At 45.8% G+C, this 21,803-nt stretch overlaps 2 protein-coding genes across 15 annotated transcripts in view; both read left to right on the top strand.

The window, feature by feature from the left end:
- Positions 1 to 73: 73 nt before the first annotated feature.
- On the top strand, positions 74 to 16,640 carry Mbd1 (methyl-CpG binding domain protein 1). Of its 14 annotated transcripts, XR_004608219.2 has the most exons (18): positions 74 to 346; positions 1,335 to 1,470; positions 4,917 to 5,031; positions 5,121 to 5,365; positions 5,443 to 5,525; positions 5,727 to 5,767; positions 6,101 to 6,247; positions 6,342 to 6,470; positions 6,658 to 6,732; positions 6,846 to 6,956; positions 7,040 to 7,108; positions 7,655 to 7,822; positions 8,153 to 8,494; positions 8,584 to 8,718; positions 9,036 to 9,164; positions 9,251 to 9,312; positions 10,458 to 12,354; positions 13,727 to 16,640. XR_004608219.2 is itself a non-coding variant. In XM_076912466.1 (17 exons), the coding sequence occupies exons 2-17, from the start codon at positions 1,361 to 1,363 to the stop codon at positions 13,797 to 13,799; spliced, it is 2,031 nt and encodes a 676-aa protein (XP_076768581.1). In that variant the 5' UTR covers positions 74 to 346; positions 1,335 to 1,360; the 3' UTR covers positions 13,800 to 16,640. The 14 variants fall into 14 exon arrangements, 13 of the variants coding, with proteins under 13 accessions (XP_076768581.1, XP_034373672.1, XP_076768582.1 ...); XM_076912466.1 differs by lacking the exon at positions 10,458 to 12,354 and having other exon boundaries at positions 7,658 to 7,822; XM_034517781.2 differs by lacking the exon at positions 10,458 to 12,354.
- The window catches only part of Cfap53 (cilia and flagella associated protein 53), a 69,906-nt gene continuing 63,040 nt past the window's right edge, over positions 14,938 to 21,803 (top strand). Inside the window, exon 1 of the mRNA XM_034517794.2 lies at positions 14,938 to 15,082. Coding sequence (XP_034373685.1) covers positions 15,014 to 15,082 — 69 coding nt within the window. The 5' untranslated portion in view covers positions 14,938 to 15,013. The remainder of the gene's footprint in view (positions 15,083 to 21,803) is intronic.

Raw genomic sequence — 21,803 nt, 5'->3', positions numbered from 1 at the left:
CGGGCTGCAGGTGTTGTCAGTGCGCAGGCGCAGCACATTCCCGAGAAGCCGCGCGCCCCGGTGAAGCCGTAGTACGCAGGCGCGGAGCCTCCCCAGTGAGGGGACGCGTGAAAAGGCTGCACACACGGGTGCTGGTCCTAGTCGGAGCCCCAAAGGCAAGCATTGGGTTTCCGGTTCCGGCAATAACCAACCGCCGCAGAGGCGACAAGCTACTGTTTTGGAAGAGGTTGCGGTGGAGGAGGAAGAAGAGCAGGAGTGGAACGGGCGGGTCGCGCAAGCCGGATCCTTCCCGTGGGTCCACGGGCCTAGAGCGGAGGAAGCTCACCACGGGCCTGGTGTCAAGCTGGTGAGACAGCCGTGGGAGTGGCGAGATCTCAGGAGGAGGCTGTGCAGGCTCCGAGCGCTAGCGGGGAGACGCGGAGGGCCCTCCGGTCAGGAGAAGGAATGGCTTCCTCTGCATGTTGAGAGAGAGGACTGGGGGAACTGGACAGGCAGGAAAGGAAGGAATGTGGCTCAGGGCACTGACAGCGGTGTCGAGATTCTGGGACTAGGATGGCGAGGAGTAGGAGAGATAGAACGTTCAGAGAGTCATTGGGCGTTCGTGTTAACAGGATAGCAATGGGGCGCCCAAAGCTGATAATGCGAAGATAGGGCCCCGAGACGGGAGAAATAGCAGGGTTAGAATAACGAGGGCCTGGAGACTCGTGGCAGACAAAAAGAAGTAGGAGAATGTCCGATGATTGGGAGGGATGGCCTTGTCCTGGAACACAAACTGAGAAATTGAGTGGCAGGCCACTGTGGAGGAACAAGGAAGTTTCACGAGATGATAAGAGAAGTGGAGAATGCTACATACAGTTAAGAGAAAGAGTAGCTGACACTGCCTGTACGTGTGAGCAATAGAGGCGATTGAGACGGACTAGAGAGGAGTTGTGGGTCAGAATAATGAGGGGAAAATAAGCTTTGGGGAGACCTCTTAAACTTAAGGGGGACACTGAGGAATGGAAAGAATGTGGGTAATGTTTGATTCAGTGTCTGGAGGAGTTGGGGACTCTGACACACATAAATGCAGCTAGAACACGGAAAGACATTGGAAACTCAGATCAAGGAAAGTTTAAATGGGTGGTTCCAACACTGAAGTAAGGTCCCGAGGACAAGAGAATTAAGGGACTAAGGGCGGGGGGATGGGGCTGTTAAGTAAAAGACTGGGGATATTTTCTGTAACAAGGACATACTTGTGCTAGTCTGGGGTAAGTATTGAAGGAAACACATGGCTTTTGTGGCCTGGAAATACTTTGTCACTTTTTCTCATACTCTACTTTCTCCCAATCTTGCAGGCTTCTGTTCTGTCCCTGAAGCATCTATGGCTGAGGCCTGGCAAGACTGCCCAGCCCTGGGCCCTGGCTGGAAACGCCGAGAGGCCTTTCGAAAGTCAGGGGCCTCTTGTGGACGCTCAGACATCTATTATCAGAGGTAACGGGTGGGCTGTGGACAGTATTCAGTGGAGTTGTACCTTGGTAGTAATTAGACTAGAGGGGTGTGTTTATATCTATGGATGGAGTTAAAATTGTTCACATAGTCCTTATTAAAAGTTTTGTGTTTTCTTAATCACCTATTCTTAATAAAGTTTATTTGATTAAAGTCAATGTTCATAGTGCATTTGTAATTATTCACAGACATACATGGAACAGCTAAGGATTTGGATTGTCTAGTGCATGTATTCGGAATCAAAGTTGAACAAGAACTCTCTCTCTGGTTTTGTAAACTGGCCATCCTTTCCACCATCTATTTAGAGCCATATTTTTGCTAGCAAATTTGTTGTTTAAAATGACTCCCAAATAAAGTGAGGTCTTTTCTAGTGTTCCGAGTGCAAGAATACTGCCTTTTCTCCTTGTCAGATAAGCTTCTTCCATGCATGAATTGCAGTGCTATCCAGTTGAGTTACAGTGTTCAAAATCAGAAATAGTCCATCCAGAAAGAGACGAGGAAACTTGCTGAGATGTGTGTAAGGCTGCTCTGAAAAGAATAAAAACTGTTGTAGGATATTAAGCCATACTGTGAACCCTGAGATTGATTGTATCTACTGGGGAAAACTTGTTTCTAGTTGTGGTATGGCCCAACCTTAGGATCATGAGGCAGAACAAGCAACCAGTCGACAGGAAATGAACATAAGATTATTAAAAAATTATAGAGTAAGAGGTAGTCGGGAGGTGGGTAAAGAGATACGCAGGAAGTAGAAGTTTGAAGAAGGGATTTTGTGTGTGTGGGTAACAGTTTTTGCGCTCTCTGAGCTATCAGGCCAACATCTGGTTCCCAAGTCTTCAATGGTAAAATGATTGAGATTGTGTTTAAAAACAAACAAACAAACAAACAAAAAATTAACATCTGGATTAACTTGATGAAGCTTCAGAGAAGTTGGTAAAGGCAGCTAAATCTGTGAAACTGAACCAATGGCCAGTAAAGCATCGTGACCAGCATTGTTCTAAGGAAAGCCAAAGACGTAGTAGCCATCACTAGGGAATTTTAACCATCTCAGCTGGTGCTGCCTGGCTTGTATGTTTCAGAAGATGATATGGTGTAAAAACACTGTACTTATGGTCTAGGTTCTGTACAGCAGGTCTCTTCAGAAAAAAACGACAAAACATTAGCAGACAAACCTAGATAAAGCATCTTCTAAAGCCAGAGCTCTTAGTCATTAACAATCACGGAGTCATTAGTACAAAACAAATGTTACAGTGGTTTTAAGCAGAGACACATAAAACAGGACTATTGATCAGTTGCTTGAAAATGTGAGAGGCTTGCTGGAACCTATCCTTACGTCTCCTGTAGGCACAGTGGTCCTTGTTTCAAAATTTCAGGGTTTGTAGCAACTTTATAATACATAATTACATATAATGAGAATTGACTGTAAATATATCAACATTGAGGTTTATAAGCATGGTATTATTGATGGAGCTATTAAAATTTTTACACTCTTCCTGTTTATTTAAGTTTCCATTTCCTTAGAAGAGTGTAATAAAATTTCATACAGTTTTCATTATGTTTATAACTTTTTTCACATATGAGGTTGTATAAAAATTTCAAAACTTCTAAGTAATTGTGTATGTACATATGTATATCCATCAGATTAGTAAATCAGTTTGTTAGGTTTGTGGATGCTGGTAGGAGATGTGATACTTCTGGGCTGGTGATAACAACGTTCCTCACAGTAGGATCAGAATCCATAAGACTGTGCTTTTGACATTTCTCTGAATCCCAATTCCTATAGAAGGATATGAAGGGGGCAGGCCCAGTAACATGTGTGCTGCACTAGGTATAGGACAGGTCCCTGTCTGTCTGAGCTTGCATAACCACGTATTAGTTCAGTAAGTGTCCTGACCTCACAATTCGGAAGTGAAAAGTCCTGGAGCATCAACCCTCAGCATTAACTATACTTATGCCTTGTTTGCATATAGTTTCATTTTCATGTTTTAAAAATATCTCTGCTACAAACTCTTATGACCACTCGTTTTTGCATGCAATATATATGCTAACTGAGAGTGTTAATAATGTGCATAGAGCCTTGAGTTTGTCAGCACTACATAAACTAAGCATGGTGCTATATTCCTGAAGTCTAGCACTTGGAGGGTTGAGACAGGAGGATTAGAAGTTCTAGGTCATGTTTCTCTACATAGAGAGTGTCAAAGCCTCTGGGTTAAAATGAGACCTCCAAAAAACAAAATACATATTTACATGTTACTTAATATGGCTTAGTATTTTGTATTGATTTTTACTCGTATAATTTTTAACACTAGTGTTACATGTTGTAAGTATATTTATGTATCTTTGTTTTTAGTATTTAATTATTTCTGAGACAGAATCTCAACAGAGCCCTGGAGTTGACTATGTAGCCCAGGCTGGCCTTGAACTCGGAGAAATCCATCCCCTTGCCTGTGCCTCCCAAGAACTGGGATTAAAGGCATGTGCCACCATGTCTGGCGTATTTATGTGTCTGTATACAGTTACCAGTAGTAATACAATCTGAGAAATATACAGTAATTGCACTTATACAACCCACGTGGTATCATACACTACTATACTGTACATCTAAGCTAAATATTCATATAGTCATACATTGCTTAGTGGTACTGATACATTCTGAGAAACATGTTATTTAATGGATTTTGTCTGAAAATCATAAGATTATAAAACTAGGACATGAGTGGTATCATTAGACAACATAATCTTACGGAACCATCATGTATATGTAGTTGGTTATTGATGGAAGCATCATTAAGTACCACATAACTGTATGAATAAACTGTAGCATACTGCTCCATGATGAACAAAAGCCAGGAGATTAAATCCAGCACAAGAGAGAATTATGAAATTAAGAGAAGCAGTAAACATTTAATTATATTTGATTACTAGTAGTGTAACATTGCAGTTTCACAGTGCATTCTTATTTTTCTTAAGTAGGACTGTAATGATAATATTATACTAAGTTCATAAACTAGTGATTGTAATTATCATTAATCAAATGTGTACTGTATGTCAATGTGCCATAGGCATTGCACTAGACTTGTTTACAGTAACACCATTACAGAGGCCGAAATAATGGTTTTTGTTATGACATTAAAATTGTTAGAGTATTGCCGGATAATAGAATTTTCCACTGTATTATGATTTTATGGGATTACCATAGAATATATGATGTTATAGATCAGAGTGAGGTTCACAATTATATTGTTAACATTTGTATACATGCTGGCATTTATACTCACATTTTCTATCCCTGTTACTTATATTGGGGTAGGACTTGGGTAGGGCCCACAGTCAGACTCCAGACTGCTTCCTGCATTTCACCAGATCTGTGAGGATGTGTGAGTGGCTTGCCATTGGCTCCATCTTGCTGCCAAGTCATTCTGGTTCATTCTCAGCCCCACAGGAGAAAAGATCCGAAGCAAAGTTGAGCTGACTCGATACTTGGGCCCCGCATGCGATCTTACCCTGTTTGACTTCAGACAAGGCATCTTATGCCATCCTGTTCCCAAGGTACTTGACAATGTTGGTGCCCATGCTAGGGCAGTTGTGTCACATGACACCTAGACATTAATCTACATGCTTCTTGTCTTCATCCTCAGACCCATCCCTTGGCTGTCCCCAGCAAGAAGAAAAAGAAACCTTCTAAACCAGCCAAGGCTAAGAAACATCAGGTTGGACTACAAAGAAGTGAGGTCAGGAAAGAAACTCCACGGAAGGAAAATAAGGCTGCTATTGCCACTGCTCCAGCTTCATTACTTGTGTCTGCACCTGTGTCTGTACCTACATTTGCACCTGCGTCTGTACCTGCATCTGTACCTGCATCTGCACTTGCATCTGCACCTGCGTGAGTGTTGGCTTAACAGGAGTCAGGTGGGCATGGCTTGGGATTGGAGGTGCTTACTCCTGCTCTTTTCACTTTAGGTTCTGTGAGAATTGTGGAATCCGCTTGTCATATGATGGTATCAAAAGGCAGAGACTCAGGACATTGTGCAAAGACTGCAGAGGTAAAGGGAATAGACAGGCCATCCTGTAGACCAGTGCTGGGCTAAGCTGGAGTTATACTTTAGAGATGTTTGGCACATCTGGAATCAGCCTGTGAGCCCCACTCTGTTGCCGTAGGTAAAACAGTAGAAGTCAGGGTTAATGTAGTAGCTAAAGCCACTTGTCTGACTCCTGGTTTCCATTTTTCTCCCTTCTTCCACCAGCACAGAGAGTTGCCTTCAACCGAGAGCAGAGACTGTTTAAGGTAAGAACACTATTGTGAGTCCACAGGGCAGCAGGGGTGGTAGGGCTGACAGAGGGTTTAGGACTGATGCGCTCGGTTTTTGTTTTTTTTTACATCCAGGGACCTGGCTGTTGGTTTGTTTGTAGATCCAGTAATGGGAATTAATGTGTTGTCAGTAGACACAAGGGTGCATTTAACAGCACTTGTAGGAGACATTGGAGTGGCCTTGGTATTGGCAAGCTAGTCAGTAGTTTATCAGCTATGGCAAGGAGGCTTATGAGAGACTTGCATAGTAGGTGTGCAAGCAGGGGTCCTGGAGCAAGGCTTTTAACCTTCCCCATCTGTTTCTGACAGCGAGTTGGCTGTGGGGAGTGCACAGCTTGCCTGGTGAAAGAGGACTGCGGGGCATGCTCCACCTGTTGCCTGCAGCTGCCCCACGATGTGGCCTCAGGGCTTTTCTGCAAGTGTGAGCAGAGACGCTGCCTACGGATTGTGGAGAAGGTGAGTCCAATCACAAGGGGTGGGCCCAGGCTCACCTTAGTTCCTGGCCTTCTTAGCCCCGACTCCAGACGTCACACCTCCGGCCTCCCCACAGAGCCAAGGGTGTGGTGTGTGTCGGGGTTGTCAGACCCAAGAGGACTGTGGCCATTGCCGCATCTGCCTTCGCTCTCCCCGCCCTGGTCTCAAGCGCCAGTGGAGGTGTTTGCAACGGCGCTGTTTTTGGGTGAGTCAGGCTGGAAGGGACTGGTGATGGTAGAGCCAAGGCTGGACCAGAGCTCATTCTGCTATTAAATTCACCACCACCACTGCTGTTGCTTCTTCCCAGACAAGCTTTTCCTGCCTCATGTCTTATTTTCTTTTCTATCCCGTGCTCACCTCTTTGGTTCTGCCTACCTGCTTTTCTCTGCTAGCACATTGCTCACCGCTTCCGAGGCCACCCTCAAGGATGTCAGCAGTGCCCTCCCCACGTTGTGGTTTCCCCCACTGTGAGTGCCTGACTTGCACACTCTGCCTGACCACTCAGTGCATGCTTTCTGCGCTCCCTGGGTCCAGTGTCTACCTGGTGCCACCAAGCCTTAACTGTTATTTTGGCTTCTAGGGTAAACGTGACTATAGTAAGAGAGGCTCGAAGGCAGCTTCTCAGCATCACTCCCAAGCCCCGCCACTTCCTCCACATCCTGCATCACAGCACCCAGAGCCCACAGAGCTGGTAATGCCCTGGTGGGCAGGGGGAAGGCACAACCCTAAACTTACTCAGAACCTGCCCTGACCCCAGCATATTTGCCTCTGCAGCACATCAGCGACGTAGCACCCACATCACCTGCTGAGTTCATCTATTACTGTGTAGACGAGGACGAGCTAGTGAGTGGCCCTACCTTCCCTGGATAAGCCTAGACTCTTCGGCTGCTTCTTTAACCCCAAGGAAGCAGATGCTGTAATGGAACTAGTGGGGGTAATAGTGAGGACCAGGGTGGGATCAGCACTTACCGGGGAAGGAATTAGGACTTAGAAGCACAGTGACAGTGCTTCCTGTCAGACGAACCAGCATCGATGGCTGGTGCAGCACAAGCGGGCTGAATGATGACCCTCTCAAGGGTGTAGAGAAACACTTGTATAGAGTATGTCAACATAGCTGGCATAGGAATGAGAACTCATGGAAAGTCAGCAAGAGTCCTGATGGAAGTGAGGTCTGGAGATATTGTCTCGATAGCAGATGCTATAATGCATTGCACGTGATGGAGTAGCCTCAGTCCTGATGGTCTTGGGGGCCAACTGACACAGTGATTGGAGCATTTTGAAGTTGTAGATGCTGAGGAGAGCTAGGCTGAGCCTGGTGTGTAGCTAGCTCCTCCATGAGGGTGTTGAGGATGGCCCTTAGTGACGGTACCACCGTTCCCTCCACCCCAGCAGCCCTACACGAACCAGCGGCAGAACCGCAAGTGTGGGGCCTGTACAGCCTGCCTACGGCGGATGGACTGTGGCCACTGCGACTTCTGCTGCGACAAGCCCAAATTCGGGGGCAGCAACCAGAAGCGCCAGAAGTGTCGTTGGCGCCAGTGCCTGCAGTTTGCTATGGTGGGTGGGGCAGGAGGGGTTAGGTGCATGGGCTAGGCAGGACCTGACCCACCCCCCCAGTCCTTGAGAGTGGTGGGCAGGCCTGGTAGATGGGTGGGTGTTCTAGTAACTCAAGTTGAGGATCAGCAGACACAGTGTTTGGGTAAATAAGTGCAGCTGGCAGTGCCATTGCTTACAGGAGAGTGAGTAGCAGGTTCCGTGGTGAGAGCTCAGGAAAGTAGCAGACTCTGCTGGGCCTGATGGGAAGTTAGCAGGCTCACTATAGGGCAAGGTGGGCATGGATGCTCAGACGGCACCAGCTGACCACAACACCCAATCTTTTTCTCACAGAAGCGGCTGCTGCCCAGTCCTGGGTCAGGGTCTGAGGCGGGAGCAGGATTGCCTCCACAGCCTCCTCATCGAAAGAGGCCCGCGTCTGCTCGACAGCTCCAACTGAGTACTCCCTTAAAGGCCCCTTTGGCTGTGCTCACAACCCCACCAGGCCCTGTCCAAGATTCAAGAAAGTGGCAAGCAGGTAGAGGCTCTGTACTGCCCCAGCCTAACACAGACCTTGTAGTTTTACAAGAGGGTACCAGTAGTCTCGTGCAGGTGCCTGGCACTGCTGCACCACCTACAGAAGCCCCAATACAGGTGCCTGGCACTGCTGCACCACCTACAGAAGCCCCAGTACAGGTAAGGCTCTCATCCCACTCTTTCCCAGCTCCACCTAGCCCTGGGCCATGGAGCTGAGACCAATTCTGCTGCCATCCTCCCTTATGCAGGAGGCCCAGTGCTCTGCCCTGAGTTGGGCTGTGGCCTTACCCCAGGTGAAGCAAGAGAAGGCGGATGCCCCACAGGAGTGGACAGCAGCCACCGTCCTGACTTCTTCCACGTTGCAGTCTGGCTTCCCTAGCAAGGTTAGGGCAATAATGGTGTCCTGTTGGTGCCACACAGGAGGTGTGTTAACAAGAGGCTAGTAAGCGAGTGATAGGTGTGCTGTTGGTAGCCATTCTGTTGAATTAGCCAGCACATCCAGCAGATGCCTTATTCTCCAGAAGCTAAACTAATTTTACCCAGCTCACAGGTGACTGGAGATGGTTGAGGAATGGGAAAGGTTCAAAGGCAGGGAAGTGGCATTTCTTATTGATAAAAGCAAGGTCTGTCTGCATAAAGCTGATAGAAAAAACTTGCCTCAGGCCAGCCATGTCCTAATTGCTGCCCTTTCTCATTCCAGGTGGTAGACCCAGACCTTCCACTTGTGAAACAAGAGCCTCCCGGCCCTGAGGAGCTCGGAGAAGAGAACAAAGATTATGTTTCTGAATCAACCCCAGCAGAGGAGATAGGAGGGGTTGGCACGCCAGTGGTCAGTGCCGGGGATGCGCCAACCCTATCCTGACCTTGCCTTATTTCCTCCCACTATACTGACCCATGATGTTAATTCTTCCTCAGATCACGGAGATTTTCAGCCTGGGTGGAACCCGCCTTCGGGATGCAGAAGCCTGGTTGCCAAGGTGTGCCCCATACAGTTAGGTGTTGGTTATGGTTGGGTGCTGGCCAGATATGCCCTGAGTTTTGAATCTAGCATTAACAATTTGATTTCGTGCAGAGGGACAGAAGATGTGCAATCATTACACTGTACAACCAGTAAGACAGGCAGGCAGGCAGGCAGGGAAGGAGGGAGGGAGGGAGGGAGTGTTTGTGTGTGTGTGTGTGTGTGTGTGTGTGTGTGTGTGTGTGTGTGTGTGTGTATGTGTGTGTGTATGTGTACACGTGCAAGCGCTCTCCTTGGGGAAGGTACAAGACTGATGCTCCAGGATGAGATTTGAAAGAAAACAGATAAAGTGAGGCTGGTTCCAACCTCTCTAAGAAAATCCTTGAAGGGTTGGACTTGTCCTACATTCTTACTCAGATCACTGTGGTTGGAAGGCCTTTGGAGACCCTAAGAGCCCATTACTAGATGCCCTGTGCCTGATGATGGGAAGAGTCTATATCACACAGATGACACTGACTTGCCCAAGCAGTGGAGTTGGTTAGGGGACTGTGTTTGACGTGGCTGTGCGAGCTAAGTCTGTAGTTAGCTCTGTGATCTCAAGTGTCTCCCCCACTTCTCCGAGCAGCCTTTGTGGGTCGAGGGGGCTGTGCCTCTGCAACCTCTGCTGCTGGGTTTCAGATACTGTGTAGACCTGTCCTAGTGAGTCTAGTAACAGAAGTGAGGAGAGTTGCCATTGTGCTGGTGGGAGGAGGACACCCCACATTACCCCAAGGTTAGAACAAGGATTGGACCTAGCACCTGGACCCCTTTGCTCCCACACATAGTTTATAGCTAGAAACCTTGGTAGTGTGCCTTGTAGATAGCAGGTGGAGATGGCTGAGATCCTGCCTCATGGAGAACAGTTGGAGACTCCTTACCCCTGAGGGGGATACAGGACCCCTGCCCTCAGGAAGCTTAGGATTTTCTGGAAGATGAGATTAGTACCTCTTAACAGACAAGTGCTATACTGTTTACATTGCTAGTCTATTGAAGAAAGAAAAGTGACTGTAGGATAAATTAGGAGAAATGGATGGACGTATAGAATAGGAGAAAATGGTTTTGTGATGCTGTGTTTTGTGCATAGCAAACCTCATTGAACAGACAGACCTGCTCCCTCTTCTCTAGGTCCAAGGACCTTAAAAAACCTGAAGCTAAAATGCAGTAGACTGGAGGCTTCTGCTGACTGTAGGACTGAAGGTGATATTGCAGACCGGCTTTATGAAAAACGGCCCTGATTCTCCAGGGGCTGGGCCCTGGCCTGGTTGCGGAGCTTGAGTGTGAATCCACCCTAGGAGAAAAGCCTACAAGCACAACAAGGAGCAGGCCTGCTCAGGCCTTGGACCTCAGAGGAAGCAAGCCGGAGAGGAAGAGAGGAAGAGAGGAAGAGAAAGATAGAAGGCTGGTAGAACGTGCTCCTCCAGGACCTCAGTGCTGAGAAGCTGGATGGTAGGGTAGGGAAGGGTAGCTGAAGCTGAGGCCTCTACAAACAGCAGCTCACACAAGCCATCTGCAGCACCTGTCGGTGGCTTCTGGGTGACCTGGTAGTGTGTCTGAACATTGTCTCAGGGAAATAGCAGTTACAATGCTGTGTGAATAAAGGAGGGAAAGGAACAGCTGTTTGCTCAGCTCCCCTGTGGAGCCAAGAGACACTTAGCCCTCACAGTAGTCCTTATGAGCACACTGATATCATGCACTTTTGCAGGTGGGTAATAGATTCAGCGAGAACTCTCCCAGTATCAAACAGCTAGTGTTGGTAGAGTCTAGAAACACACCTAGGCTATAAAAGCTTTGTACTTTAAGCCACTAGACTGTTAACTGCAATCTTCTGTGCAATAATGTATATTATAATAACAGTTTTAGTGACTTTGAAAGTAGCATTGGGTCACTGTGAACACTGTAAGAGAGGTATCTGTTACACCTTGCCTCTGTTGTGGATTAGGGAGTGCCCAGGCTGTGGGTGGACAGGTCACCTTCTTGTTAGGCCCTGGATGCTGCATAGGCTCCCTCTGTTCCTAAATGTGTTCTTCTTAATGCTGGTCGACAGTTTGCTGGGCCCAGACACTCTCACTTCAGGCCGAGCAGTGCTTGGAACTAAACTGTCAGTCTGGCCCCTCTTTTGCTGGCAGCTTCTTCTTTCTCATGACCTTTGTGCTTGTTTCCTGCCCTCAGCCCAAAGGTTTGTTAGGAGGCTGAGTCAATTTATGCACTGAGTCCTGCTTAAGGACCAGTCTTGGCTCAGCCTTACCTCATTTTCCATCCTTAAAATGCCAAACAGTGTACAGTTTGTTACTTAGCCAGCTTTCCAGGCCAGGACTGAGTACCTCGCCATATGTTTGTCCTGTGTGCCCCATGTGTTAGCTTCATCCCAGCTCTGCTACCTTAGGGAATGCAGTTATGGATCTCTCATTATTTCCAATCAGAAGACAGAGCTCTGCCACCTTGTTCTCTGCCTTTGCCCTGCTTTGCCTAGTTGTGTCAGGGAATCATACTGCTCTTTACCCCTAGAGCGCACCACTTGTCCCTGTAGTTCTGACAGTGGTGTATTAAGGGACATGTGCTTGGTTGGCATTTGACTTGTGAATGAAGATTCTGACTACTGTGTGTGTTTGACTAGGGGACAATCACAAGATCAGAACCACTGCAACAGAGGCTGGTGTTTTCGTGTTAAGGACATTTTGGGAGAGACGTGTTACATTATGTAAATTGCAGAGATGGTTTAGCAGCCTCTAGGACTGTCGTTTATATATGATGCTGGGACCTAAAGTATTCAGGACGGAGGAGTCAGGAAGGGTAGGTGGATGGACCTATGGGAGCCCATGAACGAGAGTTGGAATTCAAGAAGATGGCCTGCAACCCATGCAATGTTTCACTGCCTCCAGCTTCAATGATGTTTGTATCCTGCAGAAGAAGCTAGTGTCCTTAGGAGCATCTGGCCTAGGACTAGAGAAGCTAAAGGAAGATCCCAGGGAAATTGTAGTAGCTGAAGGCCTGGCTGTGGGACTTGCTGTTTCCCCATAGCAAGGTGAGACAGCAGACTAATGACAGCTTGTATGAACTACAGCATGCCTGGCGTCCCTGCATCAGCCTCCAAGTGTTAAGACCAGCCTGCTCTGCTTCACCTCTGCTAGCACAGGGTTTCTGTGGTGTTCTTAATTGGAATTACATGGGGAAGGAGCCCAGGGAGCATAGTCTAGTCAAGTGACATGGTGGGAAGCCACCCTGCCATGATTCAGCTCCCAAGGGCTCACCACTCTCACCTGAGGATAACAACAAAACTACATTGCTGAAAATGTAAAGCTGAAGACCATGGATTTCATGATGGTCCCAGCAAGTAAAAAAATCATGTCAAGCTCATCCATAACAGTCTTGCTGGTCCCAGATGTATTTGTGTCATTCATCCAAGTTTTGAAAGCTTGGCCCATAGTTCTCACTGTATATATATATATATATATAATACTAAGATTCAGAATTACAATTTTATAAAGTACATCAATATATATTATAAGTGATAAAAAGATCTCCAGTTTATTATGGACTTTGTTGCTAAAATATAGAATTGAGTATACTGTGGAGAAGCCAGTCCTTTTTTGAATTTTTTTTGAAATAGTATAGAAGTTGGAAACAACTTAATCATTTCTATTTCTAATGTGTTCTATTGTAAAATTATTTTAAAACAAATTTTCTCGTTCTACTTCTTGTTTTTTATGTTAGTGTTTCTTTGGGGATATTTGGTGGTGGCAACAGTGTTGACTACTGTGAGAAAGTGGGATAGTGGGTGGCAAGATTGTGGGCAGTTGTGTTATTTCCCTCAGCTTCCTTGGGTGACTGCAGGCTGAGGCACCATACTTGCTCATGCCCCCATGCAGTCTGTAAGGCTCCTCCAGGCCTAGGCTGGCTGAGAAGACCATTAGATAGATTTTAAAGCTGGTGCCAGCTGCCCTGGGGCAGAGCCTCTGCCTGCAAAGACTCCTAGGATATGGAAAATCTGGTTCCACTCTTCAGAGAGTGTCGAAGCCATCTAAACGGAGAGTTAGTGCTACCAGACTCATCAGCTGATGGCTCTTCAGTGTGAGCTCAAGATGGGCCTATGTTGTCTGCAAGCAGCTGGCTGCCTCTAAGGGTCAGCTTCCCTAGGCCTTCCCAGACTCAGCAACAAGACCTCTGTGGCGACCCAAGTCTCAAGGGTGAAGGGTGTGGGACATGCAACCCTAGTCTCTGGAGTCTTTCACATATCCTGCTGGAGGGATTTCTTGCCCTCTGTAGAGGGTGTGCTGGGGGTGAGGGAACACCCACCCAAAGGCCACCACTGAGAGCACTCGGATGAAGGAGCTGCCTCTCTGGACATGGTCTGGGAATCCAGACAGCCTCTTAATTTTTTTTCTTTTTTGTTTCAGGCTACATAAACTGTTAGCAGTAAATGAAACTGAGTATTTTACTGAGCTGCAGTTGAAAGAAGAAATATTATAGGAGAGAAAAGCAATTATTATTAAGAGAAGAAAGACTTTCTTTTGTGGCTGAAAAGCTGAACCTGGAATTCAGGAAATGGAATCCCAATCTAGAGCTGTACCGTATAGAAAATCTGAAGTGGGTGGGGTGCAAATCATTAAGCACATTAATTTGAAGAAAACCAACCTTAAACGTGAACATATGTGAATTGCACTTAGTATCTGTCAGTGACTGGCCTTATTACTGCCCTTCCCCCCTCCTGTTCTTGCTCCCCCAACCCCAGCCCATTTAACAGGGGCACCACAGTAGCAATCAATGGGCTCTCAAGCAGTATAACTCCATTTTACTGTTACTGGGAACTACAACTCTCATGCTGTGTATGCCGAAGACCGTCTAGTTTCCTGGACTGTATTACTAGTTTTACCTGGGCTCCTGATTCTCAAGAATTGAGTATCTGGACTTCGGATCCGAAGCGGATTCCTCCATTCAGACTGTGTCCAGCCCAGTCAGACAACTGCCATGCCGGTATATCTGATCTGCCCTCTTTCTGGATTAGTCCAAAGTGTGAGCCCCATTTTCTGTTCAGTGCAGTAGGAAGATTTTGCTCACAGATATTACTGGTTGCGTGGCTCGACAAAGCACTTCGGCTTCTTGAGCTTTAATCAACTTCACTGCAAACTAAAGCTAATACCTTCAATTCAATTCCTTCAACCCTGTAAGAATTTTGTCAACCTCAAAGGTTGTTTCTGGAAATAATTTGCAAATTGTAAAAAAAAAAAGAAGAAAAGAAAAACAAGTATAAGGTTGCCATGTGATTATTATCGCCATCAAGATTAATTTCGAGGTAGTACAAAATTTAACCTCAAAGGTCCAATAACCTTTCTCATACTTTTAGGTCTGATACATGCTATACTAGCAAAATACACTGAGTTGTGTTTTGACCCTTTCAGTTAAAAGTTTTTAGGTCCAGTCCCCATCTGTCTTCCTGCAAGAGCCTGGGAAGAAGAGGAAAGGGAAGGAGGGCTCCTGTGCTGGGCAGTGGATGGGCGGGCTGATGATAGATTGATCTTATGGGCCAGTGACTAGGGACTACTTCCACTTGGCCCGCCCACCTTCACTCTAGCAGCACGCGGGGGCGGGGTGGCGCACCATGGCAACCGGCCTCTGCGTCTGGGAAGTAGACTCGACCCGGCTTTCTTAGTTTCCTGTCGCCACCATCCCAAAGAGACTTGAAAATGTACAGCCAGCGATTTGGCACTGTTCCAAGGGAATTTAAGGGCCCTACTCCCAAAGCGGTGATCATAGTAAGTATAAGATGTTTGTGCAGGGAAACGTAGGACTTTTTTAATCCCCTGGTGGAGCCCGACCTGGCTGGAAATTCCTTGACCTGGGATACACCTGGGATGCAGTGGGTTTTGAGGAAGACAAGGTTGTTGCTCATCTAGCTACCATTACACCCACACCCTTTCCCGCAACCTCCAGCTACAATCACCACTTGGGACCTTGGTGTTTTTGTTTTTTCTTCAACATTCCTCAAATGAGATCTGACTCCTTGCTATGAGCTGTGGGTGTGGGAGTATTTTGGAAGGGCACCGGGCCAGGAGGCAGTTCCACCATCTGTACTGCCTATGGTTCAACAGTATGACATTGAGTTGGTCGTGTAACCCTGGGAAAATAGTCTATGGAAACAGAATTGGGCTTTGAATGCTGTGTGTGATAATAGAATGGTCCTTGTGCTGGCTAACTGGTGTTGAACAAAAGTGCCCCTACAGACTGGAAATAAGCCACGTAGCTGCCTCCTAGGATGGCCTGATAATGGTAGCCCATAAGAAAGTAATCGGATGCATTTTGCTGACAATCCAGGCACTTCTCATCCATGCATATGAGTTCCTTTATTTCTGCAGAAACTGGTTTCTACGAGCCAGAAACTCTACCATGTGTAATCAGAGTTATGACAGGAACTCTACTGGATGTATAGCCCTAGAGAATATACAGGAGTAAATCCAGGGGCCCTGGGAGTTTCCCCCGAATTAGAAATGCCATCCACCTGCTGCTTACTTCCTGAACTGTTAAAGGGAGATAATAGGTGTGTCGGCAACTTGAAGGAGAAAGATTCGGGCTATTTAAGAATACAATTGTACTGCCCTCCACAGTACATATGCCACATTTCAGTCTGCTCACAGACCTCCTTCTTTAGGTCTAAGAACTATAGAATCTGGACCTGGAAAAAGGTAGTCTGGAAGCTGCTGTGGGCTGTAAGGTTGCAAGATGACTTCACAAGGGACAGGAGCAACACTTTAGGGTCATGTATCTTCATGTCGTGCTCGGGATCCAGGCTATTTGTTGATGACTATTATTTATGTTCATAACCAACAAGGAATAGAAAAAAGACATACTGATAAGGCCGAAGCAGACCTACTGAACACTGTGCCCAGCAAAAGTCAGAGGCAAAAGAAGCCACACGTGGTTTTCCTCAGGTGTCTTAAGTGTCAGATAACAAAACTTCCTTAGGAGAAAGCAGTACAAACAGTACTGTGAGGGGCCACCAGCACGTTTCTTTTTCTATTTGACAGATGAGAAAACCTAGACTTGGAGATTCAATAACTTGTTCAACACAGTAATGAGTGAGTATAGGCCAAAGTCAAACCTGGATGAAATCATTGTTCTTTAAAATAAGAACCTGATCTGTTGGAGTAGCAAAGTCCTTCCTTGATCTTCACAAATCCCAGAATCTGTGTCCATTATTGTAGTTGCTTGCCACACCTGGCTTTGACCTCTGGTTATGTGATGAAATTGCTTGGAGTCACATATTGAAAAGATAATATTCTGGATATATTGGATAAATAAAATATATTATCAAAATTAACGTCTTTCACTTAACTAATACAGTTACTAGAAAAACTTTAATAACGTATCTATTTTGTATTATATTTCTGTCGAACAGTGTGAATTTTGGTCAATGACAAGCCTGTTTCTAGTTTTATTGGGAGTTGCTGCTGAATAAGCTCACCCTTTCTAAGTGTCACTTTGCCACTCGATTAGACATCACTTTCAAACTTAGGTGCTTGCTTCTACAAACTAGCTTTACCTTTTCTTTCTGAACTCTGGCTGGCTGATCAACTCAGCTGTTCCAGCTCAAACTCCTCTCCAAGCTGACTGAATCAGTCTGGCTTCTCTAGGCTTCTGAATTGCTCTGCTTGCTTCCTACAAACTTTGGCAATATGTTCTAATTTTCTGATTCCTTCTCATTTTCTGGCTTGTTCTGTCTTCACCTGTGTCTAGCTTGTTCTCTCTCTGCAACCTGTCTCTGTGAAACTCTCCCGGTAAAACAGCCTCCTCCTCCTCCTCCTCCTCCTCCTCCTCCTCCTCCTCCTCCTCCTCCTCCTCCTCTTCCTCCCCCTCCTCTTTCTCCTCTTCTTCTTCCTCTTCCTCCTCCCCCTCCTCTTTCTCCTCTTCTTCTTCCTCTTCCTCCTCCCCCTCCTCTTTCTCCTCTTCTTCTTCCTCTTCCTCCTCCCCCTCCTCTTTCTCCTCTTCCTCTTCCTCTTCCTCCTCTTCCTCTTCCTCCTCCTCCTCTTCCTCCTCCTCTCTTACTGGACTGCTCTCTCTCTTAGGTAGGTTCCTTTTTCTCTCTCTCCTCATGAGAGTTGGGCTTATCCTATCCTGTCAAATCTTTCTCTGAGTTGTCACTTTGCCACTTGATTAGACATCACTTTCAAACTTAGGTGCTTGCTTCTACAAACTAGCTTTACCTTCATTGGAGCTAAAGGTTTGTACTAAGGGTGTGAAGGGCTGAGCCACACTACATCTAGAAACAGGTTTCTCCAGTAAACAACACAATCTCAGGGTTCATAGTGTAGTCATATATCCTGTAACAGGGAGCTAGAGGCAGATGCTTAGTTAAAGAGAGAGTTTGAAGCCAGCCTGAGCTACATGACATCATGTCTCTGTACCTCAGGCCCTATAGGGGTCCTAGGTCTGGCTACCACTAGTGCTGTTTCTCACCAATACTTACCCTTGTTGCTCCTTCTAGTCTAAGTGTACTTGAATCTTGATTCCTGTCCTCACAACTGGTGACAGTTTCGTCTAGCTGGCCTGTGTGCTTCCTCTTTTCAGCTCACATGTCTACCAGAACCCTGAGTTCTTGTTGTGTCACCTGCCCAAGTGACCCTGTTCTACTTCCCTATCATGGAATCTGCACTCATAAAATACCAGGAATGAATAGTAGTTTAATTAAATTACTCTAAACTCAAAATGATTTTGATGTGGATTTGTGTCTCGTGACGCACTCCTAGATCTCACCTTGGGTCTGCCTTCCATTTCATCCTGCTGGCTGCACCTAGGCGCCTTTTTGTGTACCTGAAACCCTTCATCAGTTTATTTTTGGATGCTACCCCAACCCCTGAATGGTTACTACAGATAACCTATGGTTACCAGATACCCCAGTATCTGGTAATTCTGACACCAATATTTTAAATGTAATTCATCAGAATGAATTCACCTTGTGCCTTAAGGGCTTGTTAATATGAATGAGCACCAACATGCTACAATGTAACCATTGGATGAAACCCACTGCTGAAAACAGGAAGCTCAAGACTATTGGTGTTGTGGTGGCACCAGGAGGCACAGGCACTGAGTCATCAAGAACACCCAGAAACAGGTGTCCACTCATTCATAGTGAGAGGCTAACTGTGGGAGGAGTAGGCTCAATGCTAGGAATACAGAAGTGATAAAGATACAGTCAATGAGACTTCATTTAGCACGTTGATATATTTTCAAAATGTTTATGCATACTCTTCCAACTGTTATGCCCAGGCCCCACAAATCACCAGAGACCACCAGGAGTTCAACTTGTATACAAAACCAAAGAGTCTTTGTTCAAGCTTGAGCTAGGACCTCTCCAACCTCTCCAGTGCAATGGATGGGTATGGAAGGCCCTGAATCAGTAAAGCCTTGTCTATTTATTATAGTTTCAGCAGGATGAGGGGCTTTCCAGTTTGACAGTTACCTGACTGGTTAACATTTGAAAGTCAGAGTTAAGTGCATTTCTATTGGCTAATAATGATTTCAGCTTGGTATGAACAATAGCGGCTTGCCCAAGCAATCGATTTTGAGGTGTCTGGAACATTAGGTATTTTCCTCCTAAGAGCTGATTGGCTGCTCCTAGTGGTAGAGTGGCTATTAGTTAGAGGAGTTGTGGTGGTTGCTAGGGGTGTCTTGGTTCCTGGAACAAGTTGTGATGTTTTTCTCGTAACTGAGTTCATACTAAGGACTAGTTTAACATAAGATGGAGTCTGAATGTAAAATGGAGTTTGTATGTTAGGCTGGGCCCTTCACAACTTTTATTTTTTTTTAAGTGGTCATTGTGCAAACAATACATTTAAAGAAAATGAAACTGTTGAGGTCTTAGACTCACTGCACAAACCACTCAGGCACGGAAAGAAAATTTTAAAATTTTAAAATAGGCCCAAAACTAATAAGAACAGCAGGGCCTTGTGATTCTCTTTCCCTAACCTAAGTAGTTAAAAATGGCGGCGGTCTGCAGGTTTGTTAGCCCAAGGCCCAGTTAATCAGTCACAAAGAATGTGGAGTTACAGGACAAAGGACAAAGGCCTGTTAAGTCATCCCAGGAACTGGCTGGCCATGAAGATAAGAAAAGTATGCAAGGACATCCTTAAAAAGAAACAGGGACATGTCTCAGGCATATCCAAAAGAGTATGAGCCATCTGGTGTTCTTCCAATCTCCCTGTGAGGCTAGCTCAATCTTTTTTTTTTTTTTTTTTTTTTTTTTACAATTTTTACAATTTCCAGGAAATTGTAGTTTAAGTTTAACCAGATGTTCTGCTAGCTTAGATAAGCATCCGCCCACAGAAACTGTACTCTGCCCTGCTCGGCTTACACAGCCTGCTGATGTTCAAAAATGTAAAGCAACCAATCGTGTGTAACTGCGTGAAAATCTCCTACTCCCCGAAACCCTTTCCTATAAAAACCCCAAGCTGATGAGCCTCTAGGTCGGCCCCTCTGTCTCCTGTGTGAGATACATGTTGACCTGGAGCCCTGACATTAAACTGCCTCGTGTGCTTGCATCAAGACAGTCTCTCCTGTGTCCTTGGGTGCGTGCTGTCTCGAGACTTGAGTGAGCGTCTCCCTACAGGGGTCTTTCAACACCAATCTCAGTCAAACAGGGCTGGATTATTGAATGCACATGCCAAGACTGGTCAATCAGGGAGTCAGCATAGACTCAGGAACTAGACCTCATCCCTGAATGTTTTTCAGGGCCAGTTTATAAAGGCAAAAACCACAATGGGCTCATGTGTAGGTACCAGAAGCATTGCCCGGTGGTCATCTCTGACTCAAGCTATGTTGGCCAGCTAGACAGAACAGTCCTAACTGACCTTTATTCTGATTGGTCCCGAGTGGAGATTATGGTTGTGGGATGTTTTAAGATTAATAAACCTTAGAACATACAGAACATAATGGAGTATGTGGTCAGCATGACCCTGCTCTGAATCAAGTTATTTCTCTGCATTGATAACAATATAAAACTGAGATGTCAAATCTTTTAAATTTAGACTCCATTTTAGAGAACCTGACCTAAGTTTAAATTCAGGTAAACTAACAGGCATTAGTTTCCAAGTTGCCCCCCAACAAAATCCAAGCCTAGCTCCAGTCTCTAGGCTAATCCCCAACAAGATGAGCATCTCCAGGTTATACCCTCAACAAGACCAGTGTCTCCAGGTTATTTTCCCAACAAACCTGCCTGCACCCCCAGGTTACAACCCCTTGCCAACCCCTTGCCTAACGACCACCAATACAGAAGGGAGCAGAAATTAAGTTTATGATACAACTCCCAGCACCAGCCAATTATGTTAAAGGCCATAGTAGCTTTCCAATTAGTGCTTACACATGTACTCCCTGCTTGCTGCTTACTATAAAGTCTCGCCCCGATAGACATTAGGGGCTTCACCCACCCACCCCCAAAGCCCCCAAACCCCAAAACTGCCCTGCATGGTGGTGGTGTGTTGTGTATGCTAGCTCAAATAGAATAAAGACCCCACTGTGAGTTACATCATATTGGCTCCTGACTGTGTTTTGGGGATCACTAACATTTCCCTGGCAGTACAAAACGACTGGCAAGCATGGAACAAAATGGCTACAGCTATACTGGGGAAGCAGGCTTCAGCAGGTTTGTGAAGGGCCCAGCTTAACATTACAAACTCAATTTTGCTTTCAGATTCCATGTTGTGATTAACTTGCCCTCTGAGCGAACTCAGCTACTAGAAACCCCCCAACTTGTTCCAAGAACCATGTCACCCTGGCAACAATCATAATTCTCCTAGGCAAATAGCCACTCTACTTCTGGCAACAACCAATCAGTTCTTAAGGGGAAAGTACCTAATGTCTTAAAGTAGATTGATTAAGCTAGTAACCATTTTTCATACCAAGATGAAATCATTACTAGCCAATAGAAGTGTACCAAGAAAATGTCAACCAATCATATAACTCCCAAGTTGGAAAGTCCCCTACCCTGCTACAGCAACCATGATAAATAGGCAAGGCTTGTACCAGCTCAGCCATTTCCACACCCTTCACAGTTCTGGAGAGATTGGAAGCTCCAAGCTCAAGCTTGAACAAAGACTCTTCTCTTTTGCATTCGAGTTGGACTCCCCGTGGTCTCTGGTGATCTGTGGGGACCTTGAGATCTGAGCATAACAATCTGTCCTTTTGAAACACTTTGGTCATAGCATTCACATCTCTGGTTGATTAAATCATTTCTAGAGTCCTTCCTTTCAAGTTTGTTTGTTTGTTTATATTAGTTCCTTGAGTGTTTCCAGTTTCTTTCCTGTTTTGCTTGTATTCACTGTTATAGAATGTTTGATCATACTGTGACACCCCCCCCAATTAAGTTATTTACCTGAAAAAACAAACCTGTTTCTCGATATGGTGTGGCTCAGTTTTAGCACACACCTTTAATCCCCTGGCTGGAATAAAGACACAGCCTTAGTACACAGCTTAAATCCTGAAAAA

The sequence above is a fragment of the Arvicanthis niloticus genome, chromosome 14 (assembly GCF_011762505.2).
Source record: "Arvicanthis niloticus isolate mArvNil1 chromosome 14, mArvNil1.pat.X, whole genome shotgun sequence".
Taxonomy (NCBI): domain Eukaryota; kingdom Metazoa; phylum Chordata; class Mammalia; order Rodentia; family Muridae; genus Arvicanthis; species Arvicanthis niloticus.
This window is presented reverse-complemented; position numbering and strand designations above follow the sequence as displayed.